This window comes from Acipenser ruthenus, chromosome 45 (assembly GCF_902713425.1).
Source record: "Acipenser ruthenus chromosome 45, fAciRut3.2 maternal haplotype, whole genome shotgun sequence".
Classification (NCBI taxonomy): domain Eukaryota; kingdom Metazoa; phylum Chordata; class Actinopteri; order Acipenseriformes; family Acipenseridae; genus Acipenser; species Acipenser ruthenus.
In genome coordinates this window covers 8,458,343-8,478,912 of record NC_081233.1, presented here as the reverse complement: position 1 = coordinate 8,478,912, position 20,570 = coordinate 8,458,343, and the positions used below count along the sequence as shown (strand labels likewise).

The window sequence follows — 20,570 nt, the reverse complement described above, 5'->3', positions numbered from 1 at the left end:
ATAAATATATCTTTGAAAATCCTGTAGTATATTGATTGAATCGTGTATAGGAATGGTTTAACATGTATTTGGAACACCTAAAAGGCATTGCCTATATTTGCAGTTGTAGGAAAATATTCTACAATACTGTACAATATTACAGAATTGCTGTCCAAATTACTGTCCGTTAAGAGATCCTAAAATTAATCTACAAAAACTGAGACCTCATGATCTAGATGCAAGAAGAATTGATGCAATTTGCAGTATTTAGCCGAGGGGTCAGGGCCATGCCTAGTTTATTATGGAGGATTCATTCACCCCCTCCCTCCCTCCCTCGCTTCCAGTTAGCTCTGTATCAGCCTCGCATTGCATTCTGTGCCAGATGTGTCATAGTTCTGGACTTTGCCTTTTTTGTTTTATTATTGATCAGCAAGGCTTGCCTCAGGCAGGGATTTAGCTTTTAAAAGAATCTTTTCTCACGATGCCAGGGGGTGCTGCCCCCACACTGCACTCACTTCGCTGGGGTTCTTGTGTGAAGTACGATTCATGCATTATTTTAACAATAATAACCCGGACCTTCTCTATACACCAGAACCCCCGCATTGTTATGTATTCAAGTTCCTCCAACAGCAAGTCTATTACAGTGACGATTAAGTGAATGTGGAATTATTTGAATGAAAAGATGACCAGGTTACATGACCTCCCCTCCCCTCCCCTCCCCTCTGCCGCAAAGATGAAATCATCACTTATTGATTCAGCAGGCTGCATTCGACTGGCCTGAGCTGTACTTGTGTCATTGTTGTTATTCTTATTTTGAATTGCTCCTCCTATCTAGAAGTTCAGATTGTTGCACCTTGCTTTAAATCCCGTGTATTTTTAGAGTTTCGTTTGCTGCAGGAGACGCTCGGAGATCACTGGCGTGGAACCGATCCAAACTCTAATGCACAACCTCTTAGAGTCAGCAGCCATGACAGCCCTCTAATGAAAGCTTTCCATTGAAGGGATCGCCCCCCATGGATATTTAATTAATATCCCAGCACCGGACAAGCAAGGCCGGCTGTAACCAGACTCTGATATGAAGGGTTTAGGGAAAAAGGGCTCACGACCGGGGACAGCTCAGAAGACTTAGAAAGGAATTGGACTTTTCAAATCCCCAGCGAGCACCAGCGGGACAGCTCCAGAGCTAAACACAAGGAGCTCTGTATGCCAAGATGAAAAGATGAAAACTACTCCTCAAAGATTCAGCCCACACCTGCATTCAGCTTTTGAAACATCTTGGACACAGTTGGTCTCACAGACCTAGGCTACCTTCCCTTACTGTAGGTAGTCCAATATTAGGGCTAATCAAGGTCTAGGAGACCAGACCAGAATCATAAAACCTAGTAAAACACACTTCTATTATAAATGAAGCACACACTTTATGGGATTACTCCTGCCTTCCAGAGAATACTTTTTTGATACACTGTTCAGCAGTTGAAATGCTGAAGGGTGCAAATTACAGCAAAAGCTCAGAATAAATTAAAGCAATTTATTTTATTTCACGCGTGCCCGTGACATCTTGATATGATGCCATGACAAACTGCGGGGTGAGCAACGATCACTGAACATCTCTAAGGGAGTCTTAGCCGGCGTGGTCTGTCACCAGGTTTGAACGTTCAGCCTTGTCTAGCTCATTGCATTGAAAAAAAAAAAAAAAAAGCGCCTTCAAATCATTCCAAGAAAAAATGGTTTTGCTTTGCGAGCTCCAGCTGCTGCAAAGCTGTCAGAAACACCTCCCTGTCCTGATGAAATTCAAATGAGCTACTTTGTGAATCATCCACTGGAGAAAAAATGACTTTCAGACACCACCACCGACCCCTCCCTACTCTGCAGCTGGATAACACACTGAAGCCAGGGTGCGGACTTCTCTTTTCATTCGCATTTACCCTGGCAGCTGTACAATTATCTGCACTGCAGCACTGAATACTATTAAGAAGGAGTTTTTTTAATTAAAAGGATGAAGCCAGGGACAGGGAGGCTGAGGAAACTGGAGCATATTCACACAGGCAGACCCTTGAGGCTGGCAAGCTCTTATATTATTAGGGGGCGTCACCATGCAGGAGCGAGAAGGGAACTGGATCTCTTGAAACAAGCTCCCGTGACCCTTATCTCCAAATCTATCGTTTGCCTCCATACAGAACTGGGGTGAAGGCTGATTTTGTTCTGCTTGAGTTGTTTGTTTATGATCAGCATTTCCATTGGAGCCGTTATGAACAGCACTGAAAGGAAGTGGTTTACACTCTTCACTTGATTCAGTTTGACCTGCCTATCGCCTCCAACGCGACAGTAGGTGCAGGAGGTGTAGAAATTAAAGACAATCTGTTCCATTTTGTGATAATTTGCTGAAATTCCTTTACATCAGCACTGATGATGCAGGCTGCTCCTTCTCTCGCTCTCTTTACAGATGTCACCATAACAACCAGCACGCAATCTCTCTGCTGGGAGAAAAAGGATCTGCCAAATACAATCATGTTTCATACACAGGAGGATCAGGAGAGAGTTTCACAGAACCCCAGAGAGCACATTAAAAACGAACGACGCGATACAGCAAATACAAATTCAACCTGTTAAAAAAAAAACATTAAGTCATTTAGGAGAGTTTGTGAAACTACAGGATTCGTCGGATTAGCACGGTGATTACTCAGCGGTTGATTAAATCCCTTGACAGTTCTCTTTATAATTAAATCATAGGCGATTTCTCATGGAAGTGCACCCATGGAAGCACCCACAAAAACACAAGTGCATTCCACACACACACAAAGCATATAGCAACGCTGGCAGGGCCGTTTCACACAGGAGAGGAACCATGGGCTGTCCAATTACAGGCATGATCCTCACAAACAAGAAACAGCTTCCCTGGATTACACTAAAACCACCGCTGTGGCTGCAGCTCAGTGCTGGAGCTCCTCCTCCTTCACAAGCGACAAAACAGCTTGGCATTCAGGAGAGCTGTGCCGTCACCGTCTCCTTTCAAATCCCTTCACTTGTAGTAAAAAAAAAAAAAAAAATGTTGCATTTACAACGCTTATTAAATTGCATCTAACACAGGGAGACGGCTGCAATTTAAGAGAGTTAAACAGCACTGTAATCCATTTATTATTTAATAATCACAGAAAATTCGACTCAAATCATAATGCCAGATTGACATTTTAAAGCTATTGAGATCTGGTAATCAAAATAGGGGTGATGTAGGCAGCTGTGTATAAAGAAGCAGTTTATAAAACACATACTCTGCCTGTTATCCCCCCACCCCCCCCCCCCACCCCCACCCCAGGTGAAGGAACGCTGCACACACTGTATAACAGTCGGTTCAGCGAGTGAAACACATTGTTCACAGTTCATGGATTGCCAGCCTCCCTGGTGGGCTGACACACTGCACAAGCAAAACGCTCCCTGGTCTCGTTTACTCCGATACTGTCAGCCTGAAGTCTCGGGGAAAAAGGATTAGCGATAGGAAAGGACGCCGTTAATGGAGCAATGCAGACTTGCAGTGGGTCAGAGACCTTTGTTCGCGCTGTAAATGGACTGAGTGCTCCCTGTGGATGCAAGCCTGATAATGATTTCAACCACTCTGTATCAGGTTGCAGAGCGATCCTGACTGATGGATTAGAGTCCCGAGAGCTTGATTTCAGCCCGCAGAAATAACACTGCGGTGATTCTCATTAGTTTATACTGCAGCTCAAAACAGAGGGAGGGGGAAATCAAGCTCTCAGTCAGCCCGGACAGAATGGCTGACTGCCCCCCCTCATCCCCACTGCCTGGAAGAGATCAAGCAAGTGGAGGACCCACCCTGGACAAAAACCAACATCTGGCTTTGAGACATTATCAGTTTTTTTTTTTTGTTTTTAAATGTAGAGTCACACAACACATCAGAAGGAGAAATACAAGCCAGACTTTTCAAACGATTGCTCATCACTGGAGTTTTATTTTTTTATTCAACACATGTATTGGACAGGATCAGCTTGAACCGTTCAGCTACACTTGGGTGATAAAACTGAATAAAGCTGTCACCAGAAAACATGTACAAACAGCATTGTTATAAACAATACATAGAATAATAATAAACTCTGAAAGGTTAGTGGCTGTAACTTTTGAAAGTCTAACTGGACCTCTAATGGGCTCAAGTTTTGTTGCAGGTCCACCAGGAGGCGCTACATGTGTATAAAGGGTACAAGGTTCTACATGTCCTTTTAAACATTAACATGTAAAAATGCACAGCTGACAAAGGCACCCCCTACATACATGTGTCTGAAATGGAACACAAGCAAACAGCTCCGTTACCCATCATTCCACGTTCCATTCAGAACTCCGAGCCGTTTCTATAGCAACCCTGTAGACCGCTCTTCATTGTGTCTGACTCCCCTTTGAAGACAGGTTTGCAGGTACCGTCCTACACGAGTAAAAAATAAAACAAAACACACAGGGGACAGCCGAGCAGTTTTATTGGGTACAGTGCGTTGAGCTGGGTATTGGGATGGAAATTTGTACTGGTCTGTTTTGACAAGTATCCTGGACGGCGGCTGCTTTAGTTTACTTCTTGCCAAATCTCTGTGGCACCGCCATGCTCCAGAACTGTGCCGGCATGGCCTCCCTGCCGAGAGACTCTACCTGCTCCTCGCTGCCCACAGCTCCCCTGGCATCCCGGCCAAACCTTGCCACAAAAAACAAGGGTTTAGTATTACACTGCAGACAAGATTAACCAGAACCTTTACATGCTGGAGCCTGATCTTACAAGACCACTGGGGACACACCAAGCCCACATTATTAAATTAAATCACTTAGCAGATGCTTTTATCTAAAAGAGACTAGGGGGGTGAACTATGCATCACAACTGCTGCAGAGTCACTTCCAATAGGACCTTATTTGTTTTACATCTCATCTGAAGGACGGAGCACAAGGAGGTGAAGTGACTTGGTCAGGGTCACACATAGGGAGTCAGTGGCTGAGCCGGGATTGAACCTCCTGCTAACAAGCCCCTTACTCAAACCACAGGACCCCCAAGCCTACCATAAAGCCTGATCTCAGCCTCCCACTCCAGAGAAAATAGGCAGCACTGTTGCATAGATTTTCTGTTTCTACATAGCTTAACTACTCTACTCCCAGCAGCTTTGTAAGATGTGCAGAGCATGCAGGATCCAGCTCACCTCTGAGGCTGGTAGAGGACTGAAGGGCTCCTGCCAGAGCGCTGGGGTCCGTGAATCAGGGAGCGCAGCACAGCAGTCATCACCCGCTCATCCCCCCGGGAGGAACGCCCCTCACTCTCCTGAGCAGGGAAAAACAGCACAAGGGCTTTCATTTACATGCAGTGCCACGAACATCTTCACCAACGCATCCAGATGAAGGATAAGAATCAACCCAGACTCTAATCAGGCACACACACTTCACACTCCTCGCTCGTGGAGTCATGGACGGATTTCTATTATCAGACTCTTACTGAAGTATACAGTAATATTGACAAATCGACCTGTCACTATGAATTCAAGCTAAGCAAATCTGCCACGAGCTATGTGTAGTGTGTTTGGAACTAGACGCAATATTAGTTTCCTTACACCATGTTAGACAGAAAAAGCTAGACTAGACATTTCAAAAGTTTACCCACAGAAATACAATGGTTTGGAAAAGGTTTTTAAAAACACTGTAGCTTTAAAAAGACTATAGGGGGAAAAATAAATGATCTTTCTATATATGAAACTTGATGGATGTCAGCCCAGATCCACACCAATGTGCTCTCACAACTGATAGATCAAGAGAGCTAGATCTATAAATAGTATGAGGGATGGGGAGTTCCTTCATCTATACAAATTTCAGCATTAATATAACAGACTTTCATAGAAAGAAACACCGAAACAAGAAATGAAGTAAAGCACATATACATGGCACAAAAACAAGCTTGCACAAATATTCACAATGTCACAAAACACAAGGAAAGAAAGTTCCTTACCAAGGCTTCCAGCAGCCGTTGGGCGAAGTTCTGCTGCTGCTGGTCTGTCTGGAAGGTTTCCGGGGGCTCCAAGCCCTCCTCCAGGGACTGGCCCGGGTCGACCCAGGCTACTACCAGGGCCAGGGCCGTCAGCAGCACCCTGCTCTCCATGGGTGCAATGAAACGTGTTTAAGATTGTGTTGCTGTTCGTTCGCTCTTCTGTGCGCTCTCGCTGGCCTCCGGTCCAGTTTCTCACTCCGCGACTCGTGTTTTATATCACGGACCGTGTCTCTGTGCCCGAGTCTCCAGACGCAAGGGGATTACGATAAAAGTTTGTAAATGCACTTCAGAGCCCCTTTAAGTGCTAATGGGAGACCGGAGGCCAGTAGCTTTGAAGGCTTAACCGATTTGAAAGCCATTTAGCGGGGACCAGGGGACGGAGATGGCCCCTACATCACCGCTGACTCCCTCTCCCCGGAGCGCGTCCAGGATTATTAAACAGATTCATTTTCAACAGGATTCGCTACATGTCGTGATAATGGAGTGCTGTTTGTCACTTCTTTAACTTCCTACACACTATAATAATCATGCGAGTGCTTTACTGCACATGGGGGAAAAGAGATTTAAATTAACGCCTTTGTTCTCAACTTGGGCCCATAAATCTGATTTTATTTTCCTTCACTTAAACAGAGGCGTGCCGAGTCGTTAATTCCCTTTGACATGTTTAGCGAAGGTGTCTAATTTAATCCAGTAAATCTCCACACCTCAAACCTGCCCCATTTATCACGTTATGCTGCGTTTCAAAAAGGCAGGTCAAAAAATGAGTCAGCTTACAATGATAAGTCTTAGCTACTTCAGTGCATGCAGTAGTCTTAGCGTTTGCTGCATTATTATGTAGCATTAATAGAATTGAAATCCATCCAAAAATGCACAGGACTGTGTTAATGACTCCACTGCCCACATTTTATACAATACAAATACTTCCATGCCGTTATTTTTATACATTTTAAAAAGCAGCCGATTCAAAACATGAATTTCCATCTAGAGCAACACAGTGTACGATATTTCAAGGCTAAGAAAATACTGCAGCAAATTCAGTTCACCTACTGATAACAGGATTCAATTTATAATAAAATATGACAAATGAAAATAACTTCTTCCTCAATAAAACACATTTAGAAAGGATCAATATAACCACGATTAAATAAATGGAAATACTAGATGATTTAATAGATGTGTATTTACACAGCAAGGTCCAGCAGTAATGCAATGTGTGTGAATTGGAATGTTTTGTAAAAGATGATAAATGTGTCCAATGCACTGTTGCCCATTGCCTAGGATTGCAAAGAACCTAGTTTATCTTTCTAGCAGTTTTTAAACTAACTTGGCATCGTCTCATCGACTAGAATTACCTTCCGATGAAAAGTGTTGTAACTAGAATATGTGGCCGTTTCTATAGTGATTTTAGTTTTACATTTCCATGTTGACCCGTGAATAAAACAATATTTATTATGCTGTTCTGAATGAAAACCGCCGTCTTTAAACGATATATAAACATCAACCACAAAAATTAACCCTTAAAATGAGTTCGACCAAAACGTAGGATACCAATTCCAGCTGAAGAGAATGGCCGTACACAAAGGTTCCCGCACCAATCTTACAAATAATTATTTTCTTAACTACGTTACCATTGACAACATTTTAAAAGCAAGCAGTTTCTAAATAACCAAGACACCAGAATTAAACCGGCACCCGTCTCCAGACTGGACCCTAGAAATTTGTACTGCAAGTTCCAGATCAATGCTGCCACCCTGTGGTGATTACATGGAACAACATGTATACAACATTTGTACACCGTAAACAAAAACTCTGATTGGATAAAACATGCGATAGTAAGTTACTTGTTCCCGATTGGCTAAAAAGACCACGACATTGGGTTGTGCAGATCTACCACTAGGTGTCACGAAGCACTGCATGCGACTCAGATCAGGGAACCTTTTTGGTGAAGCGATGGTTCAAAAGGCTCACGAGACTATACTTTTCCCATCACTATTTAAAAGGACAAAACTACTTACAAACAGGAGAGACAACGTGAAATTTAAGAAAAGCAAAGATATTAAAAATCAGAAAGCAGAGACTCACGCAATCATTCCACGGCGCTCTGCTCCCCTCAGCACGCCAACCTGGATAACGACGCCAAACACGCCGGTATATACACGCGGCCCGCACGCTCATTCAATTGAGTCAATAGAAGCTAATTGATAATTGCTCGATCCAGTTACTGCAGCGTGTTTTTTTTAAACCCATCTATCTGTCGAAGATTATGCTGTTTAACATATAACACATCGCAACGTGTATCGTGCAAGTGCATATATGATAACATTATATTGTATTAAAATATATATTTATTATTACGAATTAGTCATTTAGCAGACACTTTTATCCAAAGCGATTTACAGAGGCTAGGGGGGTGAACTATGCATCACAACTGCTGCTGCAGAGTAGGAACTCGGTTTTGCACATCAAACATCGACAATGCAATGCTTATATATTATGTAGATATTATGAAAAATGTCAGAATCCAGGTTTCTATATGAGACTTTTATAAATATGCTCTGCTCAATGCAGGCTTCAGTTCTTTGTAATTCCACAGCAATGCTGACACCCAGTGGCGAGGTAATAGAACTGCAATTCGAGTTTGTATCTCATTGGAACAAACGTGGGAATTCAGTTCTGAAATGTATACGCGCTGTATGTATATATACCTGGGTTAGAAACGTAATGTATAGATTTAAAAAAAATCTTACTGTTTGCAAAAATCAAATTCTATTCAAAACTGTTTAGTTCAATCTTATTCACCACACTGCCCTCTCCTAGCTCCAAACCCTCGTGTATTGCTTGAAATTGAATAAACAATATAATACAATACAATAAAACACTTGTGGCACATCCGAGATCTTGTTTAAAATACTCGTTTGGTCAGATCACAGCTTGCGGTATAAATATTAGTCATTGCTTGTTTCTGTCTTAAATATAGTCGGCATTGATAAGGTGCAGCTGTCCACATTCTGCACGGCTGGTCTCACAGTGTTTCCCCAAATTTTGCGCTCGTTTTTGGTCAAGTCATATAAAGTAATTCCCTGAAGTGTGGCCGGATTTTTTTAAAATTATTTTTATTTATTTATTTTTTTTTCAACCAGAAAGCGACTTTGCAAAGTTCAGCGTTAACAGCAAAACAAAAGGCTCTCCCGTTAATACTGTCCGGGTGGAAACACTCGAACCGGAATGAATAAGCCCAGGAAACCCGTCCGTGTGTGATTCGGTTCCGCATGTTTCTCTTTCCCCGCATCCAGCGTGTTCTCGCCCGCGTTGCGTGTCGCAGATTCAGACCCGCATCGTACGCTCTCCGCGGGACCGGTGACCGACCTCCTCCCCTTGATAATTCCTACACCGTTAAAACCGGACCCAGCGCCGCCCTAAGCCGCGGTGACACCCACATGCCACCCCCCGCAGCGAAGCGTGTTTGCGGACTGAAGATGCCGGCTGTTCTTAGGATTGGGACTCACAACGGGACTTTTCATTGCGACGAGGTGCTAGCGTGCTTCTTACTTCGACAACTACCGGAGTATAAGGTAGGTCGAGTCTGCTGTTTATAAAGGAAACCAAATCCAACAAAAGAAAAGCCACCGATTAGCACGACGCAAGCACGACAACTGGCTTACTAATGGCGCGACATGCGAGGCGTGTAGTTTTTTTTTCATAACAACGCGTTCCACAATTGAAAATCTCCGGCAGTGTTGCTGTTGACAAATTTTTAAGCGTTATTTTTTATTCAAACACACAAAACAAGTTTTGTAGGCATGTAAAGGATTATACCCCAGAACGTGACGTCACAGCGCTGGCTCCTCGCTGCACGCCTGTAGACGGATCATATTAACATCGCTTAATAATTTTAATATAGCATCACAAATCAGAAGTCATGACTGATTCTGACACAGCCCCACAATGCGGTAACCGCGGCTTCTTACTTAGTCCGGGTGTTCAGATGTCTAGGGCGGTTTTGTTTTCAGGTTTGTAAACGGGTTTGTCGATGAAAGGAACATAAATAATGCTAAATTGACTACAACTCATTTGTAGCTGGCATCATCAGCCTGTGTTATTTGTAATGCTCTCTTGAACTGTAACGCACTCTCGTGTTGTTAACCGCAAAAGTGAACCCTCGGTGCAGCTGTTAATTCTGCAAATTCAGGATGCTTTTATGACGCCTCGTTATAAAAAGAGAACCCTAAAAACGATACGTGTATAATATTGGTATGTCCCGTTCCCTTGCCTGCACGAATTTAATTTTTTTTTTCGGTTATAAACTAATTTCGGTTTTACCGCAAAAAACGATTCTACGTCTAAAATAAAAATAATAAAAATTACAGTAGATGAGGACTCACGCTGGCGGCTGTGTTGTGTTATATATTCTCCTCTCCTATTTCAGTAGGAACAGTTAACACGTTTGTTGTCACACAGGTATTAAAGGCATTTGCTGATTCCCAGTCTCATCCCCTCCCCCCCTCTCTCTCCCAGGATGCCGAGATCGTTCGAACCCGGGACCCTGCCCTGCTGTCGGAGTGTGACGTGGTGGTGGATGTTGGGGGGGAGTTTGACCCCAAGAGGCATCGATACGACCACCATCAGAGGTGAGAGAGACTGAGAAAGCCCCTCGGAGCCTGGGCTTCTGTATACAACCAACCCCTCCCTCTCCTTCTCTCTCTCCTCCTCCTCACCCAGAACTTCAACACGCTCAATCACAGAAGCTCAGTCACAGATAGATGCATACAGCGCTGTGCGCGTGTATTGGAACACCCCGCTGCTTCTGAGGTTGTGATTGGCTGTGCGGATTAAAATCAAACCACTGGAACTGAAAATCTTGGGAAATTGTCAAAATAGGCAAATTAGTGATTGTTTAATTTATTATTATTATTATTATTATTATTATTATTGACTTTAATACACCCTCAGATTGTAACCCAGGTGAAAGGCTGGTTTCGGGTAGAGTTCCAAGGGCAGACCCTCGCCCCCTTGCCCGCTGTTAACCCCTTCCTCTCCTCTCAGGTCGTTCAGCGAGACGTTCCACAGCCTGCGGCCCGAGAAACGCTGGGTTACTAAGCTGAGCAGCGCCGGGCTGGTCTACCTGCACTTCGGACAGCGCGTCCTCGCACAGAGGCTGGAGAGAGAGGAGGGGGACCCGGAGGTACAGGTGCTGTACGACAAGGTGAGCTGGGAGGCAGTGGGGCTCAGGAGCAGGGCTGGGCATCAGAAACACTGCCCTACGATCGCTCATGTAATAGTTTTGTTGTCTTCCCCCAAAAAGTAAATACAATTGGACATTCATTTATATTAGGAATTATCTTTGATATAGTAATGGTCTGCAGTGTGGAGTGGAGTTCTCTTTCCTGTACTACTAGAGCGCTCTGCAGTGTTGAGAGTGGAGTTCTCTTTCCTATACTACTAGAGCGCTCTGCAGTGTTGAGAGTGGAGTTCTCTTTCCTACACTGCTAGAGCGCTCTGCAGTGTTGAGAGTGGAGTTCTCTTTCCTATACTACTAGAGCGCTCTGCAGTGTTGAGAGTGGAGTTCTCTTCCCTAGACCACAGAGCTGATGTTGTTGACTCTCTGTCTGCAGGTCTATGAGAACTTCGTGGAGGAGATAGACGCCATTGATAACGGCATCTCACAGTGGGATGAGGAGCCACGCTACACCGTGACCAGCAACCTGAGCTCCCGCGTGGGACACCTGAACCCTCGCTGGAACGATAAGGACCAGGACACACAGGTGAGCAGCTCTGTCACCGACACCCCCACTGTCCATAGAAGGAGTAGTGCCGGGGACCAAGGTGGGGGTCTGAAAAGTCTTTTCATAATGTATACCTCCTGTAGTACTGTGGCAGCCAGGAGTTCTGAGTGTATACAAACGTTATATTTCCATAGCAGGTTTCCCCCAGTGAGCCTGAATTTACTTCGCAGTACAAAAAGGTGCATGGTGCACATAATTACGCTAATAAAAATGGAGGGACTGCAGCCTCCTTGTCGCAGCTGCTGGTTCAGAGTGATGTTTTATTCAGCGCCGCGTTTCCCTGTGTTGAGACTAAACGGATGTGTCAGTGCTGTGCTCTCCTGTGTTGCCCCCCTGCCCCTCTCTGTCTCTTCTCATCTGTCTCAGGGCTGCAGGGTCTGAGGTGAAAGACTCACTTGCAATATGATTAAAAAGTATTGTTATTCACAAAGACTAATCCAATATTCATTAAAAAAAAAAAAAAAAATTACCTTGGCCTCTACCCTTGTAAGATCGTGTGTAATTTCCTAAACAATATCAAATATTGGTAGCAGCTCGGATCACCCATACTAAGCAGCACTCCAAGGTTAAAGTACAGGGATGGATATGAGACTCCCAATGCAAAGCAGTTTCACCTATTCCAGGTTTTACTACAAGCTTGATTAGCCGCAGTGTGTAGGTACAGCAACAAGCTCAGGTGTCTTATTAAACTCGCAGCGAAACCAGGAGAATGGATCACACTGCTGTGCAACGGGAGTCTTATTTCCATCGTTCCCAGCTTTGCAGTAGCACTGACCTCTGCTCTCTTCCAGGCTGGCTTCCACAAGGCCATGGAGATGGTGGGGGAGGAGTTCCTGGACCGGCTGGATTTCTACCATAGGTCCTGGCTTCCAGCTCGCTCCCTGGTCGAGGAGGCCATTCGAACCCGGGATGAGGTGCCTGGCTGTGTTGCAACAGAGCTGTGACCAAAGGGATTTCCTCGTCCTATAGAATCAACTAATTGTGATTCGGAAAGCCGAGTGAAACCTGCTGAATAATGTTACGTTAACATATTGAATTACACGCTGCTTTGTAGTTTTCCATGTACTTCATGAAAAACTGGCAAATTGAAAAAGGTGACATTTTCAAAACCTAACGTGAAATACGACTGTTGTGGTTTCCGGTAGACTTTTGCGATGTCATTTTGTCGTTTCTTTCATTACACGATGAATAAAATTCTAGGCGATGCAAACCTTTTGGCCACAGCTGTAAACGACCACTGCGTTGCTATAAGCAGTGATGTCATATTAAAAGTAGCTAACAAAATGAATCCATACCTGTTCACACACTGTTTGCTGATCACTCTGTACAGGTCTGGAATGGGCTCTCGGTATTCTTCACAACTCAATATGTCCCGTCTACAGAGTCTATCTCTGAATAATTTAGTACGAGACAGCTGTGATAATTGTTCATTGACCACAATGACCTTAATAAATTGCAAGGGACACGATCAGGCAGAATGAACAACTGCTGGGAGGGATATTCTGAAAAAAAAACAAACCGATTGCATTGCCTATTATGTGTTGCTAGAAGTTACAGTATACAAATGAAATGTGAATTCGTAGAACCGTTCTTGTTTAAGAACTTCGATGTTTTAGTGGCGTTCCCGATACCTTCAGATCTACTCTGGGAGGAGGCTCGGTGGTCTGGTGGTTAGAGAAAGGGGCTTGGAGGTTCAGTCCCGGCTCAGCCACTGACTCCCAGTCACTTCACCTCCTTGTGCTCCGTCCTTCGGTTGAGACGTAAAACAAACGAGGTCCTATTGGAAGTGACTCTGCAGCAGTTGTGATGCCCAGTTCTCCCCCTAGTGTAAGTGGCGTTGGATCAGTAATAACAGAGCTCTGGTAGTGTCTGCGCTGATGTCATCCTCGTGTCTTTCAGGTGGACGTGGGGGGCGAGGTGGTGGTGTTCACGCAGGGGGGCTGTCCGTGGAAAGAGCATCTCTTCAATCTGGAGCAGGAGCTGGGCATCGAGCCCACCGTCAAGTTTGTTCTGTACCCCGACCAGAGCGGGCAGTGGAGGGTGCAGTGCGTGCCAGCCGGGCCCCACACCTTCCAGAACAGGTCAGGATTGCAAAACAGAACCAGAACCAGAACCAGCTCACCGAGAGGATGCGTGCCGTCCCCACGCCCCTACTCCATGCTTCTCACTGTCTCTGTCATGAATTATTATACAGTATGACTATCACAGGGGTAGAAATAAGACTCCTATTGCATAGCCGCGTTACCTACTTTTAATATGCGCTTGGTTTGCCCCATAGGTAACAACCTCAGGAGTGCTCCATTAAACTCCTAGCAAAACCAGGAATGGATTCTACTGCTATGCAATGGGATTCTTATTTCCATTCCTGTATCCTACCTAATAGCCTGGATTCAGATCTCCTATACTGCTCTTAATAATTTCACCATTGCCCGAGATTTGCTTGTCTAATCCAGAGGCAGTGTTTATGCAGTAGACTGTGTGCCGTGACAGGATCTGTCCATTCTGTCAATCAGTTTATTAACAGCGTGTTCTTATTTTTTGTTTCTGCTGTGTGGATTGAAACACGAACACCTCAATGGCGACGCACTGCTGCTCGAGGGTGTGTTTTCAGTTGATTTGCTTACCAGGGGGGGAATTTAGGCGCGTTAACTTTAGATTAAAATAAAACCGAGTCCCTCCCCCTCCCCTGTGTGCCTGCCTGCCTGTCCGGTTAGCAGACTCGATCAATAACAAGGATCTTCCCTTCCCAAGGCTGCTCTGTTCTCCACAGTGAGCTCCTGATTAACCCTGCCGGCTGCTGAATTGGGGTCCCTGCGGGGGACAGGATACGGCTTCGGGCACTCTGGCAGACCTGTGCAATCTTGCACTGATTTTAAAGAGCTCTGCTGGGAGCCTCGGAGAGAGAGAGGGAGAGAGGGAGAGAGGTTAAACACGCTTACCTCTGCCGGTTCTCACTCTGCAGGTGCTTGGTAAGGGTAATTAGTCTCTTTGTATCCCAGGAGGCAGACTGGAGAGGCGGCACCAATCCATGACTTCTCTATGGAAACCCACATGCCTGCCTGCCTGCCTGCCTGCCTCCTTCTTCCAAAGGGATTTGATGAATCGCTTCATCCTGGGGGAACGGGAATAACCAAGCCCTATAAAATCAAATCATATTTCAGCTACAAGGAGCTTCCACACCCCTCTTTTTTTAAGGTGCAAACCAAAGCTTTTAAAATATAAAAGTTCTTAACTGCTTGTTAGCCCTAGCAACATCATTAGTGCCCTCCCTTTAAAAAAAGCTTTTAAAATCATACTTCCTATCGGCACTGCTAACATGATCACTGCCCCCACCCCCCCCCCCCCACCCCTTAAAGGAGTGCCAATCACTCTCGACCCCCCTCCCCCTCCCCCTCCCCCTCCCCCTCCCCCTCCCCGAGCGCCTCATTGCTTGTTCAGACGTTGTTTGTGAGCCGGTGGCTGCAGCAGTGAGATGCGTTGAGCAGATCTGCAAACCCAGTCACTGGGTTTAAGTACTCTTGACAGTTAAGTATTGATGAATGCATCTGTGGGCCGTTTCCTAATCAAGCGACTGCTGCAATCAAGTCATTTTATCCAGTTTGCCCCCTGCTGTTTATTTTTTTTATAGTGTCCACTTTTTCTGCATAATATGCCAAGTGTACATCAAAGAGTATAAACTGTGATTCTCCACTCTTGTAAATTCAGAAGTTTCTCTATTTTGCATCTAGCCTGGGTGAAAATAGTGCAGGGGTGTGTGTGTGTGTCGCGCTTGCGTGTTTACCTACTGTTAATCTAATTGTGCTTGGAACTTGGTACGGACATTCCTTAGCTCCAAAGGGTGCCGGAATCTAATAATGCAAAGGAACGGATTTCCTTGGAGAGACCACAGAGACGAAAGGTCCTAATAGTTTTATATCTGTTTCCTATCCACGTCTCTGTAAATCTTCAGAATTGGAGTGTCTAAAGTTAGTGATGCCTCAGAATCAAGGTCACTTCTTCCCTAAGTGCACATAATTGATCTTAAATAAAATCAATTTCCTTCCCGAAAAACACAACCATCTCTTCAGTGTTGCCAGAGCGCTCTCTCTCTCTCTCCAGGGACTGTAAGTGATGAGGTTTGGCTGCATAGTATTGAACGCTGTTTTAACAAGCATCTCTCGTTACACCTCAGCCCTCAAAGGCACATACAAGCTGTGAAATAACGTCGGCTTGCTCTCTCCGAACCTGAGCATGCAGTGGCCAGCTAGTCTAATGGTCTAGTATATTTGTGCGGATCAGTAGTATTTGGCTATAAAATTAGACACAGGTTTCAGGATAGACATTTGCAGATTGAGTTTCGACCCCGCCAAAAAACCTGGAAGTGTGGCTGTTTTCATTTTTTTTCCCCTAAAATGAATAGCGGTGTGTTTTTTGTTTTCCTTTTCAAAACTGTGACCCCTTTTTAAAAGTCTTCCGTGCAGCAAAAGGATTCCAGTTGGGGTCCGAATACCTGCAGCACAGGGAGAGTGAATCTTCAGTGTGGTCTTTACCAGATTCAAAGTACTAATTATTGAAGAATCTGAGCCATTTCAGAGTCATTTCTTGCTGCAGTGAAGCGTGTTCGAGACGACGGTGACATTTTCGTCTCCGCTGGCATTTTCCCGATTCGAAATCAAAAGGAATTTCAGTGCCTTTGTTTGGCTGAAGACCAATTCCAGGGCTGAAAAGATGTTTTGAACCATCAAACCAGCCTTTTATTTCCAAACATGAATAAATCAATGTTCTGCAAGACTAAACATTGCATGCAATTCTATTCCAGTAGCAGGTGGGGAGGGATGTTCTGCATTGTGTGATGTTACGACTCGGGTATTGGAGATTTTAAACCTGCATTGTGACAGGCATAGAATTGATTATTTAGAAGCGGTTCTTTTTTGTAATCCCAGACAGGAGTTTAAGAAACCTGACATTTTATTTCAGGGTGGCTTAGTCGGTCAATGCAATCTCTTTCTAATCCGGCTTCGGTCTCTTTCAGCTTTTTCTAAATATACAAAACATGTAACGATGATTATAAAAAAGATATATTTTAAAATATCGAAAAAGAAAAAAGCCCAACAAGACTAAACCTGCAGCGTGTTTGTTGAATTTACTCGCTTCCGGATCAGTTAGCCAGTTAGGTTAGCTTGTTAGTGTTGCTTCTTACTGGCAGCTTACAGTCTGAAACCCTTTTGTTCTTCTTCAAAGCTGCAGTTATTTTTTCTGTTTGCGTGTGGACGCTAGTCCAGTTAAGCATGGCAGTGCCTGGAAGCAGTAATCTCAACAGTGTAGCGAGTTTCTAAAAAGAAAAACGCTTTATTTATTTAATGAAAAGGAAATGTTACAAAAACGAGTTTTCTTTTGATCATAGCTTTGAACACTCAATGACCTAGAGAGAGACTCAAAGTAACACAGACAATGTTCGTCCGCATTTTTTAAGAAGTAGTTTCTAGAAGTTCCTAATGCTATTTTTACATCAAGAGGACTACTGGCTGCATCAGAGAGCTGTGTGGGAGATGCGAGTCACGTGACTGAGCTTGCTTATTCCGTGAGACTCTGCAGTGGTGTTGGCTCACTAAGCATGTGTGTGTGTTTGTGTGCAGGCTGTCTCTCCCGGAGGCGTGGCGTGGGGTGCGTGACGAAGCCCTCTCAACACTCAGCGGGATCCCAGGCTGCGTTTTCGTTCATGCCAGCGGCTTCATCGGGGGCAACCGGACCAGAGAGGGGGCGCTGGCCATGGCACGGCACACCCTGAAGGGGGCAGCCAAATCCTCCGCCAACGGCAACTAACCTGAACCGCACTGGACCGAACCAACAGCACCAGCCAAGCGAGGACCAGCGAGCTGCATCCTGTGTTTTTGTAATAAATAAATACAGATATATATTGGTTTAATTATTGTTTTTTGTAGAAGTGCCAGTGGTGTTAAAAAAAAAAAAAAAAAAAAAGTTCATTTTGAGTAACTCAACGAAGCAAATTATTATTATTTTTTTTTTACACAGATTATGCTTGGAGTCTTGTGCAAATTTGTGAACACCAAGATTTGTCATTTACATCCTTTTATATACCGATAACCTCTCATGAGAATTTCAATTTTCGTTCAGTAATTGATAAAAACAATAGGCACTCGTGTGAAAATGTCAGACCGCTTTGTGCTTTAATCAGGCATCTTAAACAACTTCTACACAGTCTCCCGCGTTTTACCACATGTGGCTCTGTGTTCCTTTTCTCTTACTACTTTAAATTAATTGCAGGTGTGGCCTATTAAAGTCATCGATTAAATTAAATCCCTAATTTGTCTAGTTTTATAATTTTCCAAGATTTTCAGTTCCAGTGGTTTGATTTCATACGCACAGCAAATCAGAACATTTGAACCCCCCTGGCTTTGGTTTCCAGGTAACGCCTTATGTAATGCTGTGAGATTTAATTAATAAGAAACCTCTTTCGATATGAAGAGACTGCCTGTACCCCGGAAGAAGATCCATACCGCCATGAGCCCAATTTATTTATCTTATTTTTATGTGTTTTTTTTATTACGATTCTAAAGCGAAAAGTAAACGACTTTGTAATTGTGTTTCTGGTTTGGCACCTTTTATTGGGCATGTTTAATTTAAAAAATGCGCTAATGACTATTTGTGTTCTAGTCTTTAGCACACATGCAATCCAGCCATGGGGTGTCCAATCCCGATCCTCTCCACCACCCCCATTGATTCACATGACCGTTCCTCACACACCCTGCTAAACTGTAGCGGAGTGTACTGTGCTTCAATACAAGAACTAGCATTTTTAAATGGTAAATGTGCCCTGCCAACAGCACCGATTTACTCATATGAGGTGGGACCGCTGACCCACAGAAATGCAGAGCGTTTATCCTAATGAATGACCGTGTCCCTATTACTAAACCCTCCATTACCGACTAGCATGGGGATTAAACACAGGCGGGATTACTTCTGTGAAACGTCTTGCGCCTGAGAGAGAGGCTTTTACACAGCCTGTACGATTTATCACCCCCTCCATACTCCCTAAGCTTGGCTGAAAAATCTGCTGTGTGGGTTTAATTGAAAAAATATTAGTCTGCAGCTTTATATTGAAAGAGCCACGTCAATGCCCCCCCCCCTCCCCTCCTGCAATGGGTTTATTTTTTCACATCGTGTTCTGGTAAGGTCTGACCTCATTTCTTTGTCTGTGCGCGCTGCAGGACCGTGCACAAGTCCACACGCATTCTAGAAGCCTTAGGCTTGCACGCAGGAAACAGTAGGTTGTCACGTTACTGAAGTTCTGTCCAGACATCACCCTGCCCTGCGGAGAATCCCAGGACTTGCTGGTGAGAACTGGGAAGCGGAACAGATAGTTACCGGCCTCTACGTGTAACTGGGCACCATGCAATTCAGCACAATCCCAGACAAGGCTAATAATATTATTATGAATGAGTCATTTAGCTGGCGCTTTTATCCAAAGCGATTTACAGAGACCAGGGGGTGAACTATGCATCATCAACAACTGCTGCTGCACAGTCACTATAGCACCTCGTTTGTTTTACGTCTCATCCGAAGGACGGAGCACAAAGAGGTGAAGTGACTTGCTCCGTGTCACACACAGCGAGTCAGTGGGATTTGAACCTCCTGGCACCAAGCCTCCTATAATAGAATTGCTAGTTGTCTAGACAACAGACCCTTGTCTTTAAATAAAGCGGTTTAACGTTTTTAATGGACCCGCTCCCCAACCTCCCTAAACGCAATAACCCAACAGCTCTGACCAGTACATACTGGCAGCACTGGTTCCGAGGGGCCTGTTCCCATCATGGTTTATCATCATTACAAAATAAATCAATAAAATACACTCCTACAGCAGCAGACTCCCTTCTCTTAATTCGTGTACAGCTCTCACACATTTAATTTGTGAAGTGGATAATCCAGGTAGAGTTTCGAATTGTACGCCCCTAGGGTTAGAGGGGGCGGTTTAAATTATTATTATTATTATTATTATTATTATTATTATTATTATTATTATTATTATTATTATTAATTTCTTAGCTTACACCGGTAGCAAATTCTGACGGAGAGCCATATTGTGACGGTACACAGGCCCAACAAGTTTCCACGTGTTTCATCAATCTTAAAAAAAAAAAAAAAAAAAACACTCACATCATTATCCGAACTACATTCAGAGAACTCTCTCTACAGTAATTGAAGCTAGCAACATTTTTAAACCTGCATTTTGTGATTTATTGATGTCTAATGATACCGCGACAAGGACAGATACAATTAGATAATTCAGCTTGATTAACGAGTGCGTGGAATGTGAGGGTAACGTTGTGAAAGATAATTAGAGTCATGTTGAGATTGAAGAATAAACCAAACTACTTCCACACGTCATTGATTTGAAACAGCCTTCAAAACATCAGTTCACGTCTGGCTAAATCAAACACGACTGGGTCTGCCTCATCCGATCAATTCCTCGATTCTACAACCAAGGACGATTACAAATAATAATAATAATAATAATAATAATAATAATAATAATAATAATAATAATAATAATAATAATAATAATAATAATAAAGTACATTTTGTATTATCAGAGGATTAGTAAGAGGGGGATTTTTGAGAGACAAATCGGATTGCAGTCTTAGATACTGTGTTGTATTATAATACCTTGTATTGAGTTGTATTCATGCACACATACAGAACGTATATAAGGTTCTAATGTGTGCACGGGCTGTTTAATATTCCATTCCATATGCTGTTCTGTTTGATTTTAATATAGTGCAATGCGCGAA

At 43.9% G+C, this 20,570-nt stretch overlaps 2 protein-coding genes across 3 annotated transcripts; one reads left to right on the top strand and one right to left on the bottom strand.

Annotated features, from left to right (window-relative positions):
• Window positions 1–3,907: 3,907 nt before the first annotated feature.
• On the bottom strand, window positions 3,908–8,159 carry LOC117401141 (pro-FMRFamide-related neuropeptide FF). 2 transcript variants are annotated; one of them, XM_059013404.1, is made up of 4 exons: window positions 8,081–8,159; window positions 5,960–6,098; window positions 5,163–5,281; window positions 3,908–4,669 (listed from the first exon to the last, which is right to left on the bottom strand). In XM_059013404.1, the coding sequence occupies exons 1-4, from the start codon at window positions 8,086–8,088 to the stop codon at window positions 4,549–4,551; spliced, it is 387 nt and encodes a 128-aa protein (XP_058869387.1). In that variant the 5' UTR covers window positions 8,089–8,159; the 3' UTR covers window positions 3,908–4,548. The 2 variants fall into 2 exon arrangements, with proteins under 2 accessions (XP_058869387.1, XP_033857536.3); XM_034001645.3 differs by lacking the exon at window positions 8,081–8,159 and having other exon boundaries at window positions 5,960–7,980.
• An 825-nt stretch (window positions 8,160–8,984) lies between these two features.
• Window positions 8,985–17,686, top strand: LOC117401140 (MYG1 exonuclease). The gene is made up of 7 exons (XM_059013395.1): window positions 8,985–9,570; window positions 10,514–10,626; window positions 11,042–11,201; window positions 11,611–11,760; window positions 12,573–12,695; window positions 13,681–13,862; window positions 17,397–17,686. The coding sequence occupies exons 1-7, from the start codon at window positions 9,268–9,270 to the stop codon at window positions 17,581–17,583; spliced, it is 1,218 nt and encodes a 405-aa protein (XP_058869378.1). The 5' UTR covers window positions 8,985–9,267; the 3' UTR covers window positions 17,584–17,686.
• Window positions 17,687–20,570: the final 2,884 nt, after the last annotated feature.